Source organism: Choloepus didactylus, chromosome 27, assembly GCF_015220235.1.
Source record: "Choloepus didactylus isolate mChoDid1 chromosome 27, mChoDid1.pri, whole genome shotgun sequence".
NCBI lineage: Eukaryota > Metazoa > Chordata > Mammalia > Pilosa > Megalonychidae > Choloepus > Choloepus didactylus.
Window position 1 is genome coordinate 841,901 of NC_051333.1, and position 22,528 is coordinate 864,428.

The following is a 22,528-nucleotide window of genomic DNA, read 5'->3' on the forward strand; positions in this document are numbered from 1 at the left end:
CACAGTACATTAAAATGTGCTGCATGCATTGGAAAGGAGGAGCGAAAGTGCAGCGTGTGTATGGGGGGAAGGATGGAAGTAAAATTTCCCAGGGAGTGAGGGAAGGCCTCCTCCATAGGAGGGTGTTTGAACAAATGCTTGAGAGAGATGAGGGATGAGCAGTGTGGTTCTTTCCCGCCTAAGGGCTAACCGCCTGCCCTCCGCAGGGAGAAAGCAGACCACGGGCAGGGAACCAGGGAGGAGGAGCGGAGAGAAGCGCAGAGCTGCGGGGGCTCGGCCGTCCCAGGCAGGCACGGGGGCATCGTACAGACTTCACTTTACACCGAGTGCACTGCGGAGCCAGCACAGGGATCTGAACAAGGCAGGGACAGGAACCGGCAGTGTCGCTCATGACTAACGCCGGCCCCTGTTTTGAGAATGGGCTCTAGAGTGTTAATGCTATGAGCTTGGAGACCATTTAGACAAGTAGCAAAGTGGTTCAGGTGAGAGGACAGATGACTCTATCCAGGTAGCGGCTGTGGAGGTGATAAAAATTCATCAGATTCTTAATGTAATTCTCCTTGTATAGATTGTGGTACAAGAGAGAAATAGCCATGGTGCAAGACAGTGTGACACTTGCAGATCTCTTTGTAAAATGTGGATTATTTGATGACAAAGAATACAAAAATGAAGGGAATCAGGCATAATGCAATGTTTTGCTCTCTGATCAGAATAGAACCAATCAGATTATTGCCAGCAATAAATTAAAATTCATTAACTCCTTTGATGCCAGGTAAACTTAAAGTATCCATCAGTCTCAAATACAGAGATTTAACTTACTCTTCTGAAATTCCTTTAACATTTTCCTGGAAGTTTTACTGCCCTTCCTGAGTGTCTTACTCAGAAGTTTTATAGGTTGGGGACCAGGCCATCCTACTCCCATTCATCAGCCCTGTTTTGGTTTCCTAAAGCAGATGAAACTCAATATACCAGAAATGGCATGGATTTTACAATAGGGATTTATTAACTTACAATTTACAGTTCTAAGGCCATTAAACATCCAAATTAAGGCATCAATAGGAGGACACCTTCTCTGAAGAAAGGCTGCTGGCAATCTTGGGCTCCTCTGTCAGATAGCAATGCACATGGTGACATCCGCTGGTCCTTCTCTCCTGGGTTTCACTGCTTTCAGCTTCTGGCTTCAGTGACTTCCTCTCTCAGCTACTCTGTGTGTCCTTGTGTCTCAGCTTCTCTGGCTCCCTTAGCTTCTCTGGGTGTTTCTCTCTGTTCTGTGTCCTTTATTCTCTTATAAAGGACTCTGGTAAGAGGATTAAGATGCACCTTTTATAAGGTGGGTCACATCTCAATTGAAATACCTAATCAAAAGGTCCCACCTACAACTAGTCTGTACCCACAGGAATGGATTAAAAAGAGCATGATCTTTTCTGGGGTACAAACAGCTGCAAAGTACCACAGGCCAGATTTAGTCTGCCCCCGTGTTCACATACACCGTTCACAATTATCTTGTATTGTACATTAACCTTTTTCGCAACAAATCTTGGAAAGCTCAGGCAGCAAAATGTGGGTGATGCTTCAAGAAAGGCATCATCAGAGTTAAACCCAGAGGGATGGGGTGTCTCCCAAAGAAGTGAGTCCAAGCAGCCCTTCTGCTTGGCATCCCAAACTGAAGCTTCATCCCTGCACCCTGGGCCTCTCGGAAGCTGGAACCACTGGGATGCGGTGGGGACTGGGAAGAGAACAAGCAGAATTGGAAGAGATGCAGGCAGGAACTGGAATGGGAAAATGACCATGTGATGAGTCATGCTGGGCAGTGAGTAGGAAGTGGTAGATCTAGAGCAACTTCAAGGATGGAGGTGTGTGGGGAGAAAAGGATGAGGGACATGAGGGTCTGATTTTGGTGTGCCTGGAGCTTCCACCTGGGGTTTCAACAAGTGTGTGTGTGTGTGGGGGGGTGGAGATAAAATCTGGGTGGCCAGGCCTGACGCTTAACACAGAGCATGTGGACAAGAGGAGGCTCTGCAGATCCTGCACCTTCTGCTGGTCCCTTCCAACCTAAAGCCATAATGTGGACTCTGCTGAGATGTGCTCTCTTACCCTATTCAGAGTCCCAGGAAGAGATTCAGATCTTGGGCTTCACATCCCTCATCTGTCAACCCCAATCCCTCCCACTCTGGGGCTGGGGCTGCTGTGTCCCACATTCCTCTAACTAACTGCTGCTGTGGTCACCTGGGAAACAGTGAGGTCCAGAAGTTATGTAGAACGGCTGCTTCAATGGCTTGAACTTCTGCAGGGATCAGTGATGCAGCTTGTCTATATCTCGTCACTTAGTGTCACTGGTCAGGAGCAAACAACTTCAGTGGAGGCAAGTGTGGCAGTGGCTACTCCTGAGCTTCTAGAAGAATTTCCTAAGATCCAATGAATAGCAAGAAATAAAGACCAAAGGAATTGACATGGAAACAGGAGATGAAGTAAACAAGGTCTTTGCCCTACAGAGGAAAGTCTGAACACCAGAGAATGAAGTTGTCTCAGAGTGAGAATATTATGTTGTTGTTTTTTTCTGATGGAGAGACCTGGGACTTTGCCTGAGGGTGGACCTGAAATTTTTCCTCAGGAATCATCCAAACTGTCCAAATAGTCCACCACCACCCCCAAAATCAAATTATCTCCCTTAGAAGTTGTCCTGAGTAGCTACAGCTGTGATGAAGAAAGCCCCTCCTCTCCTTTTGTTCACGCTGGTACTGCACACCCAGGCTCTCCTCAAGCCTCCAGAGTGGTCTCTTCAACCAGATTTCCACTCACTCCTCGCCCAGTTGGACCATCTTCCCTCACTCCAGAGCCAAGCGATCTATACTCCTTATTTTGGTGATTTATTGCTGAGCCATATTCTTCAAAGTGTCTTACTGGCAGTTTCACATCAAATGAAGGAAAATTTTCCAATCCTAGGTTATCGGTACTTCCAAATAATCTCAGATCTCCCTCTGAAAATTGTGGTTAAAAACAAAAATTGAATTCTGCACAACTGAAGGATACCCCAGTGTCCAGCCATTGGGGAGGGGGTTCCTTGTTGTTGCTTAGGGAACTTTGGGACATTTTACTTCACTTACATTGTTGCATTGCTTAATATGAGTTGGTGAATGAGCTTGTTTTTTTTTTTTAATATTCTATATACCTATAGTTTACATATAATATATTTCTATACCCTTACATAGTTATAACTTTTATATGCTCCCTTGAAATGTGGCTAGTTGAATGAGGAACTGCATTTTAACTTTTATTTCATTTAAATGTTAACTAGTGGCTACCATATTGGAGACCTCAGTTCTATGGTGTCAGATATTTCATATTTTTTATTTTTTAATGCAATTTTATTGAAATATATTCAGATACCATACAGTCATCCAAAGGGTACAAAAATTGTTCATAGTGTCATATTTTTGAACATTTTCATTACTCCAAAAAGTAAAAATAAAAATAAGAATAAAAATAAAGTAGAAAAGAACACCCAAAACATCTCATCCCCCTCATCCCCCCCATTATTCATTTACTTTTTGTCCTCATTTTTCTACTCATCTGTCCATATGCTGGATAAAGGGAATGTGAGCCATAAGGTTTTCACAATCACACGATCACACCGTAAAGCTATAAAGTTATACAATCATCTTCAAGAATCAAGGATACTGGATTGCACTTCAACAGTTTCAGGTGGTTTCTTCCATCTATTCTAATAAACTAAAAACTAAAAGGGAATATTTAATTGAATGTATGCTTTGTTTTATATGACTGCATGGTACATGAATATATCTCAATAAAAATGAATTAAAAAAATAAAAGGGGATATTTGTATAATGCGTAAGAGTAACCTCGAGAATGGCCTCTTAACTCCATTTGAAATATCTCAGCCACTGAACCTTTATTTTGTTTCATTTCTTTTCCCCTTTTTGGTTAAAAAAGCTTTCTCAATCCTACAGTGCAAGTTCCAGGCTCTTCCCTGGTAGTCCCGACCCACGTTTCCAGGGAGACCTACACCCCTGGGAGTCATGTCCCATGTAGTGGGGAGGGCAGTGAATTTACCTGAAGTGTTGGCTTAGAGAGAGAGGCCACATCTGAGCAACAAAAGAGGTTCTGTGAGGGTGACTCAGGCACAACTATAAGTAGGCTTAGCCTCTCCTTTGCAGTGACAAGCTTCATAAGCGCAAGCCCCAAGATCAAGGGTTCAACGTACTGAACTCATAGTCCCCAGTGCTTGTGAGAATATCAGGAATTCCCCAGCTGGGGAAGTTTAATATTTCCACATTTTCCCCCAGTCTTTCAAGGGGGCTTTGCAAATACTCTTTATTCTTTGCCCAGATTACTCTGGGATGTGTAGGGGCTTCACGCAGACCCATACAAACCAACCAGATCTCACTGCCTATTCAAGGGTCCATGTAATTATGGTGTTTGAGTAAACTGACCATACAAATTAAATTATATAGTGTGCTACAGAAAATACAGATTTTGTACCAAATAAATATCTCTTCCTTTGGTTCCACACAGAAGCCAAAGTTTTAAAACACAGTCAGTATCATCGTCTACCTTTTAGTCTGATCTACCCCAGTTTCAACCAAATCCATTTTGTTCACATCTCCAATCAAAGTCTGATCTCCTTTTCAGCCTCTTTAACAGTTGCTGCACGGGGCAATGCCGACACTCACAGCTGCTGAGCTCTGGCTCTGAGTCTCAGGTGCCACACAGACACCAGAAGCTCCAGGGAATGACCAGGTCACACACAAACAACTCAGCATCTCAGAACTTAGAGATAACCATTGCAACTCATGGACAGATGTGACTGTTGTAAGAACTTACAATCTAGGAACCTTTACCATAAGCCTTCCCCTGATAACCGTGCTCCGAGATTCAATTCTCAGAGTTTGCATGTTGTTGTTAGTCCATATCTGTGAGGTGTTAAAATGTTTGTCTTTTCAATTTTGGCTTATTTCATTCAACCTACTGTCCTCCTGGCCCATTCACCTATTTGCATACCTCACAACTTCATTCCTTCTTGCTGCCATGATATTCCATTGTATGTACACACCACAGTTCACCATTCCGTTTATTAGTTGATGCACCCTTAGGCCACCTCCATCCATTGCAAACCGTGAATACTGCTGCCACAAAACCAGTGTGCAAATGTCCACTTATGTCCCCTCTCTTAGTTCCTCCAGGTATACACCCAGTAACAGGGTTGCGGGACCATATGGCAACCCCGTAGTTAGCTTCCTGTGGAACCACCACACTGCCCTCCAGCTGGGCTGCGCCATTCTACTTCCCTACCAACGGTGAATAGGTACATCCTTCTCTCCACATTTTCTCCAGCATTTGTATCCCTCTTTCAAGCAGTGTTATTCACACACCATACATTCCATCCTAAGTCAGCAATCAGTGATTCCTGGTATAATCGCATAGTTACGCGTTCACCACTACATATTGTTTTCAAATAGGAAAAATAAAAGCAGTACTGCCAAGAAGTTGTTTCAAGAGAACTCACCTAATCAAAGATAAATTATGAAAAAGGAGCAGCATGAAATCCATACAAAGAAACTACAAGAAAATAAAAATAGAAACAGAAAAAAATTACCTAAGAATATTCACAAGTAAATTCGTCAGAATGATTGAGAGCTGTGATCAACATTGACAGGAAATTACTAAACTTGGTGACGCCGACACCTCACAAACACAAGACCAGTGTAGTCACAGAGGTGCAAACATATGGCAACACCCAGAAGAATTAGCAGCAAACTACACAAATGGTTTCTTTCGTAGATACAGAGGTACCCAGAGTTCCCGTTTCTTCTTGTTTCACTATCCGCATTTATCAACTTCATCTTAAACTGCCTACTGCATGTAAATAGTCAATTCTGTACTTCCTATAAGTTTCTATTTAAAAATAATTATATATTCATGGGAAGTTGTAAAAGTAGGACAGGAAGTCCAGTGCACCCTTTATCCAGTTTCCCTCCATAGTTACATATCAAATGATTTAAGTACTATATTAGAGCCAGCAATTGACAGCACAATTCTGTATTTCATCAGGTGTGTAGATTTGTGTGACTACTGTCAAGATACAGAACTCTTGTATTACTACTAAGGTCCCCCATCACTGCTAGGATCACCCTTGTTATAACTGGTGTTATTATAAAATATAATATACGTATAGAAAGGTGTTAACTTTCAATGTATAGCTGAACAAGCAGTTAACTTTTTATTTTAGCTGTTCAAATAAATGGGTCTTAATTTGCATTTCTCCAACTGTTTGATGTTGATCATCTTTTCAAGTGCTTTATTCCACCCCATACTCTCTTCACTGAAATGTCTCTTCACGTCTGTTGTGCATGTTCCAATCAGACCATTTCTTTTTATACTGTTGGTTTGCAAGTGTTCTTTACACAATTTTTACATACTATATTTTGTTAGATATGTGGTTTGTAAACATTTTCTCCCTGTATACCCTGTCTTTTCATGTTCTTAACAAGGTCTTTTGTATTCATAAATAGATAGATAGACAGATAGATAGATAGATAGATAGATAGATAAGATAGATAGATAGATAATAGATAGATAATAGATTGATAGAATGATATGACAAATGTGGCAAAATATTAAAATTGGTGGATCTGGGTAGCTGAGAGAATAGGAGTGTGTTGGAGTTTGCTGTCTGAGGTTTGCGTCATTTTTCTAACTGTCCTAAATTACAAAATCCTAAGTTTGAAAGTATTTCAAAATAGAATGTTAAAAAAAATCTTAATTGGGTGTTGGAGAGGGATCTTTCTTGGATGCCTTATTTCAGTCCAAGGACTAGCGGCTATTTATAATATATATTATGTTTATTAGATGTCATATTTTCTTGTATTGTATATGTTACACTAATGATCTATAACATATTTTAACTTGTGTTATATCACTATTGTTATAAATTATATCTGTGATTGCAATAGTCTTTATAAAAATTAGTTAATGCACCCCATCTGAGAAACTAACACAGAGTACACAGGCTCAGGCTTATATTTTGCAAACTGGATATTCTAGGGCAGTGGATCTTGTTTTTTTATGTGTATCAGCATCACCAGTGGAACTAATAAAGGATGCCTGAGCTCAGACACACTGAAATTGGGGAGAGATTGGTGCCTGTATGTCCACCCGGGTCGCCAGGTGATTGCAATTCACCCAGTGTCTGGAAACCATGTTCCTTGAGGCACACTGTAGTGATCTCACCCTCATGTTTGAAATACCCATCCCGAGAGAAAACAAAACCTGAAAATCTCCTCCAATGCAAACAATAATTCCGCTTTATTTGTTCTTGCAAAGCCACAAAATATAACAAATACCACATGGTAGATTGCTTCAGCCTTCTTACGTGTTTCTGACTAAGTAAACATCTGAGGTGAGCATATGCACTGGGGCCATCTTTCCTGACAGTGAATTTTTACCAAAGGATTCCTCTAATATCACTCGCCGCAGCCGAGGAAGTGGTTTCCGCTCATGCTGGAGAAATGGCTTCTGCTATGTTATTTTATGGTGTTCAGCACAAACTGAAGATATTTAAGAGACGTCAATAGAGCAGCCAAGAAAGAAAGTTGACTTGTTATCTACATCCTTGTGTGAGTTCCGCTCACTACTCTCTATCAACCGGAAGAAATCAATTGCAGGCAATGGAGTAATTTGTCTTTTATGAGATTAGACTAGTACTAGTTATTTACATTCCTTTGGAAAATAAGACAACATTGACTCAAATAATTTTCCTTAGGGTCAGAGTCTCTTGTAGAATGCCACCTTTAAGAAAGGCTACTCTCGCAGATTAATTAATGTACACATCCCACAGATGACTCTGAAAATTCAGAAATCTTCATTGCTGAGTCATTTTTGACATACTGAATGTAAATTTTTGTAAATATTCAGAAGTATATTACCGGGATGTGTGTATCCTCCAAATATTATATTATTAGTATTATTTATATTTCTACTTATGTTTTGCCACTTGAGTTGTCATTTTCTGAGAGCATGTACTAAAACTTACAAGAGCTCGTAATTTATTTATCTCTGCAACAATTTTCTGCCTCTTCTTGAAATGTTTTTATAACATGTATTCTAAGTGAGCATATTTTTAGTCAGAGCTTTTTCTTTCTTTATGAACCCATGTTAATAATGAAGCTCTATTGTTCTGTGCCTTTATTTTACTGACTTCATTCATCTTCTTATTCCAATATTTTCTCAAAAGTTCTTGTTCTTAGTAACCTATATTTGGAAAAACTTATAAGGAATTTGCCACGGTTTCTGTTTAAGCTATATCTTTTAATACGTAGAAAGTTCTGTTTTAATGCTGCATCTGATTATATGTTGATATGTCTGCATTAAATATTCTTTTAAATTTCATAGATGATATGGTTTTATGACTGTTACAGAAAGTTTTGTGTTTCCGTCTGTAATATTTTTCTCCTTAACTTTGTCCAGATTTATGTGGTTTTATGCTTCACGTGTTTTTGTCCTGTGACAACATTGCCCTCTTGTGGTGTTGCAAGGCAAAATGCGTAAAGATTGTACTAAAAGACATTTCCTTTATGAAAAGAATAATAGTTATAAGGATAAAATAATAAGGCTTCAAAATCACAAAGAAATTTTTTAGAACTTAAGAAGCTATTTCTACACTGATGATGGGATAGAGGACAGGCCCTATGTGCTCCTTGTGTTCCAAAATTGCTTGAGGCCATAGCAAATATATTGGGCATCCAGCACCACCTCTTATGCAAGTTTTTCTTAACATTCATTCAATCACACCAAATGGTGGTTCAAGTCTCTCATATATATATATATATATATATATATATATATATATATATATCTCATCTCTTTGGAAATTACCTGTAATGGATACATTTTAAACTATAGGAGAAAATATTATTATATATACTGCCCCGGCCTGCAGGACAATCAACCGAGGCTCCAGCTCCTGCGAGGGAAGAATGGTATGGGACAAGAGACACGAAGAACCACAGCAAGACAGATTTCTGATCAAGCTGCAAAACTTTATTGAAGAGGCAGGGTATATATACTCTAAGGTAGAGGGAGTGGCTAGTACGAACGGGTAGCGGCCTAGGATTGGTGGCTGCAAAGGCGGGTGGCGGCCTAGGATTGGTGGCTGCAAAGGCGGGTGGCGGCCTAGGATTGGCTGCTGCTGTTGCTAGGGCGGATGGCAGATGTAAGGCTAGCACAGGATTGGTGGCTACTGTTGCTGGGGTAGAAGGCAGGTAGTAAAGCTAGCACTCTAGGCGCGAATCTTAGGCGCGAACGGCTATCACTTCCGTAGAAGGCTGAGGGCAACTTAAGCCGCTATTGCATCAGCCCCAGCAGCCATGTTGCATATCTCCGGCATCGCTGAGGGTGGATTTCATACATGCTACCTTAATCGTCCCCAACAATATACCAGTAGTACATATCCTTGAATTGGATTCTTTGATATTATAGTGATTTCAAATTTCCCATAAGTTATTTAGAATAATTTAAATTATTACCTAGTGCATGAATTAAATAAATGGGAAGTCTGTAGATTACTTTAAACTTAATGGAAAAAGGTAAACTTTAGTCAAACCAAACAAATTTGGAAAGGAAGTACTAGTTTTCAGGCAAACTAAGTTGCAGGAAGAAGATGAGATTGTGTTTACTGACACAGGAACAAACAAATAGAAAAACAAATTAGAAAACAAATTGTAATGTCATAAACAGACTCATGTAGATGAAGGGACTTTATTTTTGATATAGGAGGCTTAAGACCATGCAATAGTCCAACGTAACCTACCGTGACTATTCCCTCACTGAAAGCTTTCCCGACTTTTTGTTTCCTGCCCCACCATGCTCCAGCTACGCTAGCCTCATGGACGCTTTGCAAACACACTGAAGTCTCCCTTGATAGAGAGGTTTTGCACTTGTTTTTCTACCTTTGGAATGCCTTTTCTCAAGATGTCCACCTGGTATGTTCTCATGCCTACTTCAGGTCATAATTGCATAGCATTTTGTACCCTTTCTCATACTTTTTTTTTTCTTTTTAGTATTTAATTTCCAGGAAAGACCATAGAGGATTGTCTAGACCCTTATTTATGAAGGTGTGACGTTCAGCTAATATCACCATTTAAGTAAGTTAAGGAACAATTACTGTGCTGAGAAAACAACCCCATTTGCCAAATTTTGTAATTTACAGAAAATAGTTAAATACAATTAGCTTAGTGTAGCCTGAAAAAGTCAATACAGGACACAGAACACAGTAATTGAATGCAGGACATGTTTTTTATATGCATCACACCTGCAAAACAACCCCCGATGTGTCTAGACAGCTAAAACAACGACTGAAAGCCAGTAGGTGCTCACTGATATTTGTTATAGAAGTGAATGAATATGACAGCCCAAGTTCTCTGTCCATTTTCACCTTTTTTTTTTTTTCATTTTTATTGAGATTGTTCAGATACCATACAATTATCCAAAGATCCAAAGTGTACAATCACTTGCCCCTGGGTACCCTCATACAGCTGTGCAACCATCACCACACTTAATTTTTGTTCAATTTTTAGAAACTTTTCATTACTCCAGACAAGAAATAAAGTGAAAGATGAAAAAAGAAAAAAAGAAAAGGAAACTCTAAACCTCCCCTATCCCTAACCAACCCCCTCAATTGTTGACTCCTAGTATTGATATAGTACGTTTGTTACTGTTTATGAAAAAATGCTGAAATACTACTAACTGTAGTATATAGTTTGTAATAGGTATATAGTTCTTCCCTATATGCCCCTCTATTATTAACTTCTAATTGTATTGTCATACATTTGTTCTGGTTCATGAAGTGATTTCTAGTATTTGTACAGTTGATCATGGACATTGCCCACCATAGGATTCAGTTTTATACATTTCCATCTTTTGACCTCCAACTTTCCTTCTGGTGACATATATGACTCTGAGCTTCCCCTTTCCACCTCATTCACACACCATTCGGCACTGTTAGTTATTCTCACAGCATGCTGCCAACACCCCTGTTCATTTCCAAACATTTAAGTTCATCCTAATTGAACATTCTGCTCATACTAAGCAAGAGCATCTACATTTCTTCCACAAGGCAGGAGGGAGAGTCAAAGAAGGTAGAGAGGCAAAAGAAAGAGGAAACAAAAAAAATGACAGCTAGGAAGCAGCAAAAGGAAAAATAACCTTAAATCAAAGTAGGATAAAGACTCAGACAATACCACCAATGTCAAGTGTCTAACATGCCTCCCCTATCCCCCTCTCTTATCTGCATTCACCTTGGTATATCACCTTTGTTACATTAAAGGAGGCATAATACAATGATTCTATTAGTTACAGTCTCTAGTTTATGCTGATTGCATCCCTCCCCCAATGCCTCCCCATTTTTAACACCTTGCAAGGTTGACATTTGCTTGTTCTCCCTCGTAAAAGAACATATTTGTACATTTTATCACAATTGTTGAATACTCTAGATTTCACCAAGTTACACAGTCCCAGTAGTTATCTTTCCTCCTTTCTTGTGGTGTCTCACATGCTCCCCACCTTCCTCTCTCAACCGTATTCATAGTTACCTTTGTTCAGTGTACTTACATTGTCGTGCTACCATCTCCCAAAATTGTGTTCCAAACCACACACTCCTGTCTTCTATCACCCTGTAGTGCTCCCTTTAGTATTTCCTGTAGGGCAGGTGTCTTGTTCACAAAGTCTCTCATTGTCTGTTTGTCAGAAAATATTTTGAGCTCTCCCTCATATTCGAAGGACAGCTTTGCTGGATACAGGATTCTTGGTTGGTGGTTTTTCTCTTTCAGTATCTTAAATATATCACACCACTTCCTTTTTGCCTCCATGGTTTCTGCTGAGAGATCCGCACATAGTCTTATTAAGCTTCCTTTGTATGTGATGGATTGCTTTTCTCTTGCTGCTTTCAGGATTCTCTCTTTGTCTTTGACATTTGATAATCTGATTATTAAGTGTCTTGGCATAGGCCTATTCATATCTCTTCTGTTTGGAGTACGCTGCGCTTCTTGGATCTGTAATTTTATGTCTTTCATAAGAGATGGGAAATTTTCATTGATTATTCCCTCTATTATTGCTTCTGCCCCCTTTCCCTTCTCTTCTCCTTCTGGGACACCAATGATACGTACATTATTGTACTTTGTTTCATCCTTGAGTTCCCGGAGATGTTGCTCATATTTTTTCATTCTTTTCTCCATCTGCTCCTTTGCGTGTAGGCTTTCAGGTGTTTTGTTCTCCAGTTCCTGGGTGTTTTCTTCTGCCTCTTGAGACCTGCTGTTGTATGTTTCCATTGTGTCTTTCATCTCTTGTGTTGTGCCTTTCATTTCCATAGATTCTACTAGTAGGTTTTTTGAACTTTTGATTTCTGCCGTATACATGTCCAGTGCTTCCTTTACAGCCTCTATCTCTTTTGCAATATCTTCTCTAAACTTTTTGAATTGATTTAGCATTAGTTGTTTAAATTCCTGTATCTCAGTTGAAGTGTACGTTTGTTCCTTTGACTGGGCCATAACTTTGTTTTTCTTAGTGTAGGTTGTAATTTTCTGTTGTCTAGGCATGGTTTCCTTGGTTATCCAAATCAGGTTTTCCCAGACCAGAACAGGCTCAGGTCCCAGAGGGAAGAAATATTCAGTATCTGGTTTCCTTGTGGGTGTGTCTTAGAAAATTTCTCCACCCTTTGATGCCTCGGGTCACTGTGCTTTTCTGCCTAGCAGGTGATGCCTGTTAGCCTATAATTCTTGACTGGTGTGAGGAGGTATGGCCGTGTTCCCCCAGGCTCTGGGGTCTGGTTCTGAGTGGAAAGGGCCCACCCCTTTCCTCCTAGAGAGGACAGACCCCCCAGGTGGAGGTCATTAGCATTTCAATGGTCTCTCTCTCTCTGCTTGTGCTGTCTCCGCCCTTCCCTGAGTCACAGCCCTGGAAACTGAAAATGGCTGGGGCTTTCTCCACTGAGCCGAAAAAGAAACAGACAGTCCCCTTCAGACCCAGTCCAAGGCGACCCTCCAGCTCTCCCAGGTCAGTCGTCACCCAAAGCCTCTGTCTGTTTTTTGGGGCTGCGTACCTGTAGTGAGCAGTTCACACTCGCTACTTAAAACCCCAGCTGGAGCTCAGCTGAGCTATATTTGCTTGCTGGGAGAGAGCTTCTCTGTGGCACCACGCGGCTCCGCAGCTTGGGGTATGGGGGAGGGGGTCTCCCGACTTGGTTCCACAGGTTTTACTTACAGATTTTATGCTGTGTTCTCGGGCATTCCTCCCAATTCAGGTTGGTGTATGATGAGTGGATGGTCTCGTTTGTCCCCCCGCAGTTATTCTGGATTATTTACTAGTTGTTTCTGTTTTTTTGTAGTTGTTCCAGGGGGGACTACTTAGCTTCCACTCCTCTCTATGCCGCCATCTTGCCTGAGTCTCCATTTTCACCTTTTTGACAAGTCTTTCTAGATATCATTTTTGCCTCTCTGTCCAAGATGGTACTAGTTTTCCAGAAGGCAAAAAGAATCACATTTTTCAGAAAAAGTCCTGAGCATGGTCAAGTTTCCATCCCACCTTTGTACTTGGCTTCATTCTCTCACTTCTTAGATTTCAGAGTCTCCTGCTCAAGCAGCACTGAGAACTTTTAACTCCTGTCACAAATCTGTTTCCCTAGAACTTTCTGCCACTATCCTCAAATAACTACATTATCTTACCAATAACTTACAGGAATTAACATTTCACAAGAATTTTTCCGGGATAATCTCAGCGCTCCATGAGGACCCCATACCTACAATGACTGGTGAAATGATCCTCACTTCACAACAAGTACATGAACTCATCGGATCCCAAACCTTTATTTCTCTGTTCAGATGCCCCCTTTGCACATGTGCCCCGACTGGGACAACGTCATATGTTGTCCAAGCAGGAATGCATTTGAATAGTTGCCCTCCATTTAAGAGAGGCCTCAGATTCTAAAAAGGAATCATGTATCTCAGGATACAGAGTAAGAACTAATATCTAGAAAAAGGAGTGTCGATCATTGCATGGGACAGAATCAGTGATTATACAGGCAAGAGAAAAATTTTCAGAGGAAACCAGAGGTAGAGCGCCAGCTTATCCATCTGCTTCAGGGCCCCCCAACAAACCTCTTCCCTCCTGCCCTGGCACTGTCTGGAGACAACTCTCTCTTCCCCTGAAGCTCTCACAAAACGGATTCTAAAGCTTCAGTCTACAGATATTTAAAAAATGACAAGGAAATGGTTATCTCTCAGCTACGAGTGGACTCCAAGTGACACCTGGTTTGTAGCTTTAAGGAATATCGGAAAGAGTATGTCAGTAAACATGTCCAAGTGCACACTACACTCCCCGGAACCCAGGTGCACGCCCTTTAAGCGCAGCGAGCTCTGTTCAGCCCTCTGAGTCTTTGGGGACCATCTCCCGGTGCCCCTGAGTCTTTGGGGACCATCCCCCGGTGCCCCTTTGCAGAGCCAGCAGACCTCGACTAGAGGTCGAGGCACGCACGCCTACCCAAGGGGGACCGAACAGTCGGAACTACATTCTCCAGAAATCTCTGCGCCGCGCGACGGCGGCGCTGTGCCAATCGAAGTCCGTGATTGGCGCGCTTCTCTGCGTATGGACGGCGACTGGGCGGTACTTCCGGCAGCTTCCTCGCGGCGGACATTTTTCTGCTCTTGGTTGGATACGCGGGAGCAGAGGGTTGGGACGCTGGGTCAGGCCCGATGTGAGGGACCCGGAAAGGCGCGGGAGGAGGCCCTGTCCCTGCTGCACAGAGGCGGGTCCGAGGCTTGGCGGTGGCGGCGTCCGCGCTCTCGGTGACCCCGCCGTGGCCGGGCTGCCCGGTGAGGTCCGCAGGTAAGTGCCGAGTCCGCCGACCCTCACCCGTCCTGGCCTCTGCTTCCGAGTCATGGAGTCCCGAATGAGAGCGCCTGCTCCCGTCCGTGTAGCCCAGGCCCCTAGTCCAGGTCAGTGAGGTGCTCGCGTGTTGAGACCCCCTTCCTGCCAGCCCGAGTGGTGAGGTGTGGGAGCGGGTTACCGGCCCGGGGCCAGCACCGGCAAAGACTGGGCGGCTCAGCCTGGACCTTCGGGAAGACTGGAGTCCCCGTTTCTGCAGAGTGTGTGAGGAATTGAACCTTCATTCCGAGGACGCTGGATCTGAGTGAGGGTTTTAAAAACAGCTGCGTTTACTCAGGGGTGAACAGACAGCTGTGGGATGGGAATGATGAGGATGGAGGCAGGAAGGCACTGTGGAGGCTACCGCAGCAGGCTCCAGGTTCCGGGCATGTTGTGGTAGTGACTGGACCCAGGGCAGTGGCTGCAGGGGGTGGGGCCGGACATTAGATTCTGTGTAGATTTTAAAGATAGAATGAAAAGGATTTCCCATTGCATCCCATGTGTGTGACATAGGTACCGAAGGGCCATACACGCTTTTTGTTTGTTTATTTTGCTTTGTTCTGATCATCTGGAAGATGGCACAGACAACTAGTCCTTAACCCTTGGAAATCTCCATCCCGACCCCCTCCTCAGAACTCCAGATATAGATCTACAGCTGCCCACATGATGTCTCCATTCCCGGTAATCTCAGAATCACCATGTCCCAACATCAACTCCTTATCTCCTGCCCCTAAATATGCTTTCCGTGCTATCCTCCCCATTTCTATTCTTCTAGATGTTCAGGAGACTTTCACTCAGCTCAGTGGATCCCACCCTGCCTGACCTCTCCCTGCCTAGGTGACTCTTCCCATCCAAGATACCTCTGTGCTCCAGGTTCAGGCCCCTCTTCTAGCTGACATATCCCCGGGCCTGCTCAGGCCATGAGTTACCGTCATGGTCACTGCTTGGGCCCACTGGGCAATTCCTGTAAGACATTTTTCTGAGGTTCTTTCTGTAGTATTTACAGATCTTTGATGTGTAGGTTGTGATCTCTGACACGAGGGCTGTGCTTGGCCAGTGTTTTCTACTCACCTGCCCTTTCTTTCCCCTAGAACTTATATTTCTGGTTCTCTCTGGTTACAGAATTGGAACAGGGGTAGAGCCTTGGGAGCCTGAAAAGGAGGGCATGTCTCCACCTACAGAAAGAGGGGCTTTGACAGGGCCTGGCCCTAGTGAGTGGGAACTGGGAGAGGGCATGTCTTCAGGGCTGCTTCCAAATAGTACATGAACCTGTCCCGTGCCCACCAGTGTATTGGTGCCAAAGCCAGTCGCCGTATCTCTTTTCTATCTTTCCTCTCCATTCTGTACACCTTGCACAATATTATTTTTATTTTGACTTTTGATCCAGAGCTATTCTCCATCTCTCTGTGCTCCATCACTCACTGGTCTTCTCTGCTGTTCTCTCTTCAGTGTTTACCAATATTTGCATACACTAAAGTGTCACGAGCTGTGCATATGTGCTTTTTTCTGGGCCTGGACACACATATCCGTGTAACACTCACCTGTCACCAGCAACCAAGGCCCTGCTGAAAGCTGATTTGTAGAAGAATATGTTGAAGACACTGCCTCTCTTCCCCCACTACACTCCATCCTTTTGTTTTTGTTCCTCATGAAACCTCTATTCTGTGCCCTTAAGAGCCCAGTACGCCACAACATCTCTGTCTTCAACCTGAACCCAGTTCCATCCTGACTACAATTATAGACTCAGTCTTGTGTTTGCCAGACACACATTTCAGATGGGATTGCCCCCTTCCACCACAGTTATCAGGCACTTCTCCAGAGTTTCTCTGCTTTCAGGTTGTTGGCATGGAGTAGAGGATGAAGAGGCACCTTCTGAGCAGAGTACTTCTGTAGAAGGCATATCACAGGTTAGTACTTCCAAGGAAAGTTCGTCCGCCCAGACAGTCCATCCTTGTGTCATGTAGCCCCATCTTGAAAGATATTTTGCACTTGACTGAACACCAGGACATATACCACGGACTGAAATCTTATATGTGTGGGGCATGTGGAAGAAAATTCTATTTTAGGGCAAACCACAACCACCAGAAGCAGTACAATGTAGAGAAGGCAGGTCCTTGTTTGTAAAGAACTGCAGAGTTTGTGAAGAACTTCTCACATCAGAGAAACACTTTACATGTGAAGAGGAATTGAACTTCCTCACTGGTTCAAGCAGTCTCCAGACAGAGGCCACCCACAGCAAGAGGAAGATACCAAGAAGCGCTGAGAGTGGGAAGGCCTTTCACAAGGGACAAATGCATTACAAGTGCAGTGAATGTGGCAAAGCTTTCAGTCGCAAAGACACACTTGTTCAGCACCAGAGAATCCACACTGGAGAAAGGCCTTACGAGTGTGGTGAATGTGGGAAAGCCTTCAGCCGCAAAGACAACCTTGTTCAGCACAAGAGAATCCACACTGGAGAAATGCCTTATAAGTGTGGCGAATGTGGGAAATGTTTTAGCCATCACTCCAACCTTATTGTACACCAGAGAGTTCACACTGGAGCAAGGCCTTACAAATGCAATGAATGCGGGAAAGTCTTCAGACACAAGTCTACACTTGCTCAGCATGAGAGTATCCACACTGGAGAAAGTCCTTATAGTTGCAGTGAATGTGGGAAATCATTTAGCCACAAATATAGCCTCATTAAACATCAAAGGATCCACTCTGAGGCAAGGCATTATGAGTGTGTTGAATGTGGGAAATTCTTTAGCCAAAGCTCTGATCTTATGGCACACCAGAGGGTTCACACTGGTGAAAGGCCTTATGTGTGCAGTGAATGTGGGAAAGACTTTATCAGAAGCTCTCACCTTGTTCGGCACAAAAAAGTACACACTGGAGAAAGGCCATATGAGTGCAGTGAATGTGGGAAAGCCTTCAGCTCAAACTCTCACCTTGTTCGGCACCAGAAAATTCACTCTGTGAGAAGGCATTGGGAGTGCTGGGAGTGTGCTTTATTATCTTCTTGTTCAACACAATAGAAGGGCACACACAGAAGCTCTGGGGTTAGCCTTTGAGAGGAAGCTGTCAGACAGATACTGAACCTCATGTCTCGAACATCCACACTGGGGAGATATCTAACGAGTGTCAGGTATGGTGTGCTTTCAGGAAATAAGTTGCACTTTCTAACCTGCTCAGGTTCTTGCCAGAGTTATGTCACTGCCAATACCTGTGGCTAAAACCATGTCAACTTTACCAGCTGTTGTGACATTACTCACTCCAGCATCCTCAGGGAAGGCAGAATTCTGTACATTCCCTCACCAGTTCCTGGAAGGAATCTTGAGAAAATTTTCAATGGGGGAACCTCATTTCCTCCTCTCTGGTTGCTATAAGTGTGGACATGACCCATCTTTGGCCAACAGGCTCTGAACTGTGTTCTGGTGCTGGTTTGCAGAGCTTTACTTTCTTCATGGGCATTGTTGGTCCTAAGTGATGCTGGTGATGGATATTTCTAGCCTCCAATCACCCTGTCTGGAAACTGCTTGCCTCATATTGCTCTGGTTTTTGTGCTAATGGACTTATTTGTTGTTCAGGTCCCTTTTAATCTTGGGGTTCTTTGGTATGGGAACAGAATTATGCTCTGCCCAACTGAAGAGGGCCTCCAGCTTTGTGTGCCTCAGATGGGAGAGCAGGTTGGCAGAGAAGAGTTCTCAGTCCATTTTTGGTGTTATTTTCTGTTTCTGACAAAAGCTTTTTAGGCAAGAATGCAGGGCTTTGTGGGCATAATCTGTTTTGGATTCCAAAGTTATTTGAAGGCCCAGATATCACCTTGAGGAAGAGTCAGTTGTTGTGGATACCTCCAATTTGTTGGAGAGCAGCATGATTTGGGTGTTTTGTTTTAGGAGGATGTCCCATTTTCACAGCACTCTTGAGGGGAAGCTGTTCCTCAGGATCTGCCAAAGTGCCATGTGCCCTGATGGCCAGAATCTGGTATTCAGATGGTGATTGTCAGACTCCAAGTGTCCAGGAAGGAACCTAAATTGGTACAGAAACAGTGGGTGTGATGAGAGAGGATGTGCCCATTTTCAAAGTGTATCTACAAGTACTCCAGTTTTGGTAGCTGTACAGGGTGAGTGTGTACAGAAATTCTCAGGATCTCTTTCTGGCCAAGGCCACTGGCAGAGCCAAGACTGTAAAGGTTTCCTGGATTCCTGTCACCTTCCTGACATTAGGTTTACCTAATGTCTTTGCTGCACTGGCGGGAACCTTGGGACTCAGAGAAGAGAAATCATATAGACCAAGAATGCAATTTTTATAGCTATCCAGAGTTCCTGGTGACTCAGGGGAAATGGCCTTTTTTGCTTGCCAGTTTTTTCCTGTCACTGAGGAAGACATATGTTTCCCAAGGCACAAGGAGTGGGATGGAGTTACTATATAGTTACCCGAGCTTCTGGTTTCTCAAAAGAAGTATTTTATGTGGAATTGTTTTGTTAAAGCTTTATTGAGGACAACATGCAGTAAACCACACATTCTTAGAGTGTACAATTTGCTAAGTGTCGTTGATTCATGTGGTCACCTATGAAACTGTCACCCTAGGCAGGGTGATGAACATTTCTGTGATCTCCAAAGTCACCTCATGCCCTCTTGTAATGCCTCTCTCCCTGCCCTTCCTAATCCTTCGTCCCTTGATTTACTCCCACTAAAGATAAATTTAACTTTTCTAGAATTTTATGTAAGTGAAACCATAAAGTGTTTATTTTGTCAGCTGTCTTTCATCCAGCAAGTTGTGTATATGAACAGTTCGTTCTCTGTATTGCTATTGTAGCATTCTGTTGTACAGATAAACCAAAATTTATCCATTTGTCTGTTTTTCAAGTTTTAGTTATTAGAAATAAAGCTGCTACAAATAATTATATACAAAGTCTCTGTGGATATTTAGCTAAGGAAATTTTCAAACTAAGTATCAAAAGTGGGTTCTGGTTTCTTCTTACTGGTTATAAGAAAACGCAAGAAGGAGGGAATAAATGTAGGGAACTATTAAACAGAAAGGAACTTGGACTTGGAGATTTAGGAAATTCTCAGCCTATCTTGATTGCAGAAGGCGTTAAAGTCAAGAGACTGAATATATAATGGTCTCGTTTGCTCTGATGCCAGCTTGACTTTGATGGTGTACATGGAGTGTGTTTCTGCACCCCTCTGCGTCCACTTCTAAGTTTTTAAATTTCAGTTTAATTTTATGTGTTGAATATACAATATGCCCACAGGGTTCAAAATCAAAACAACGTACAAATATTTTCCCTCCCCCTGCCCTTTTTAATACTATTTAAATTGTTTGGTGTCTTGGTTTTTTATCCCTCTTATAAAATTGCATTGGCTAATAATCTTATGGCAAGAATAAATTTGGTGAGCATGGGGAAAAATGAGATTTCATTGTCATGAAGGCCAAGTTTGTGACTGTAAAACATTTTGCAGAAAGGTCAAAAAGTCAATTCAGTCACACAAAAAGCTCTTTGAAAAGATTAAGGGTGTGACTTTCACATCCCCACAATCAAACCAGAGAGCATCCAGGAAGCTTAGAAGCATCATTCCTCAGCCACCTAAGTATAAGCCAGAAACAGGTGATTAGGAATAATCTGTGGACAAGCCTCTTGTCTAATGGAGGGAGTCACTGTGACATACATGGGAGACCCACAAAGATCTTGATACTTTTACACTGGCAGAAATACTGCCCACTTGGACCTAAAGAGACAAAGACAGAATGAAATTAAAGGAGAATGGACTTCCAGCATTCTACACACAGGAAACAGTTGGCTGAGAAAACACTAGCTATCTTTCATGAAAAAGTAAGGATGACTCAGAGCAGATTCCAGCCCAGAAAGCAGGGCTGCAGCACAGTGGTCCGACCCCACACCACAGATGGCTTTCCCTAGGCCTTGATGTGTAATGGAGTTTGCTGGGCTGGGTTTCAAAATTTCATGAAAACGGTGGCCCCTTCTTTCTTCCTATTTTTTTTTCTCCATTTGAAACAGAATATAAAAGTATTATCGTAGGTCTGTCCCACCACTGTATTTTAGGAGCAAGTAACTTGTTTTCTCATTTCGTAGGTGCACAGATGGAGAGGAATTGTGCCCCAGGATGGGTTATACGCAGAGCCTCACTCATTCCTGATTTAGATAATTTAGATGATGTGATATGAATGTTTGAGCTAAGGATGAGATTTAGATTTTAACTTGATACTATGATAGGATGAGACCTTTTGGGACCCTGGGCTGGGTTGAATGTATTTTGCATGTCAGACAGATGTGAATCTTTGGGGGTCAGATTGGCAGACTGGTAGAATGTTTCTCCCAAAGAGGCCCATGACCTAACTTCCAGAACCTGTATATAGTGTTACCTTACATGGTAAAAGGGACTTGGCAGATCTGATTAAAGTTGCAGGCCTTGTGGTGAGCTGATTATCCTGTATTACCCAGGTGAACCCAGTTTAATTCCATGAATCCTTAAAAGTGGAGAACCTTTCATAGCTATAGGAAGATGTGAAGACAAGAAAAGTCAGGGATATGGCAGTGTGAAAAGGATTTGATGCCCCGTTGCTGTGTGAGACATAGGAGGGCTATGTGCCAGGAAGGGAGAGGGGCTTCTGGGAGGTAAGGGTGACACCCAACTGACAGGCAGCAGGAAGCAGAGACCACAGACCTTATACCACATGCAACTGAATTCTGCCAATGTCACAGATAAGCAGAAATATGATTCTCTCCAGGGCCTCCAGAAAGGGCCATAGCCTGCCGACTCCTTGACTTTAGTCCACTGAGACCTTCTGGACTTCTGACCGATGGAATAGTAAGATGATAAATTTGTGGGTATTTTTTAAAGCAACTAGGTTGGTGGCAATTTGTTAAGCAGAATTAGAAAACTAATACGGATGAGAAACAGGGAAATTAATGGCAATTCTATAAGTATAATTCAGACTTGAAGTCCTGAGGACCCAGACTCTGCACATTGTAACTCCTATACAGACTTCCTAAGTGAGTTCTGTAGCTTTTTATTCACCTTGTCCCTTCTGAATCTGTAATCCTTTCACTTTTTGGTTCCTTAGTTCCTGATTCTTTTCCATTTTACCTATTTCTCTGTAATATAAAGTTATATTTGAAATATTTTAAGCTACTTTATTAATCATATTCATTACGTACCCTTATTTCCTGATCACATTTTCTTTCTCAAAGCAAGGTGATAGGACACTTTGTTCTTGTGATTTCTGTTAGCATGGGTGACTAGGCTTGAAAACCTTACTTATCGTGAGTTTTTAAAGGATTTTTATTTCATGTAAAAGTACAAAGATTCATAAGTGAAGATTCCATTATGGCATTTTTTTGGAGAACTGGGCATTTTATTACCAGTTAGAAAGATAACAAAAACCAAGAGAGTGTTTTGAAACAACTCACCTTCTTTACGTGAAAAACATTGACTGGGTGCATTTGTGACTTCTTCAATAAATACCTGCTGGAGATGGTCTTACTTTTCCAGAACAAAGTGTAAACTACCCCAGAAACCAGATTTTAATGAGTGTTAGAAAAAGACTGTGGCGGTTGTGTGGAATGGAATCATAAAGTCACTGTCTCAT

The 22,528-nt window shown here is 42.4% G+C and overlaps 1 protein-coding gene across 1 annotated transcript; it reads left to right on the top strand.

The window, feature by feature from the left end:
- The first annotated feature begins 14,705 nt into the window (after nucleotides 1-14,705).
- Nucleotides 14,706-19,878, top strand: LOC119520974 (zinc finger protein 134-like). The gene is made up of 2 exons (XM_037818878.1): nucleotides 14,706-14,892; nucleotides 16,768-19,878. The coding sequence occupies exon 2, from the start codon at nucleotides 17,223-17,225 to the stop codon at nucleotides 17,946-17,948; it is 726 nt and encodes a 241-aa protein (XP_037674806.1). The 5' UTR covers nucleotides 14,706-14,892; nucleotides 16,768-17,222; the 3' UTR covers nucleotides 17,949-19,878.
- Nucleotides 19,879-22,528: the final 2,650 nt, after the last annotated feature.

Coding starts and splice junctions, on each gene's coding strand:
- LOC119520974 (XM_037818878.1), top strand. CDS start 17,223: ATGCATTACAAGTGCAGTGAATGTGGCAAAGCTTTCAGTCGCAAAGAC.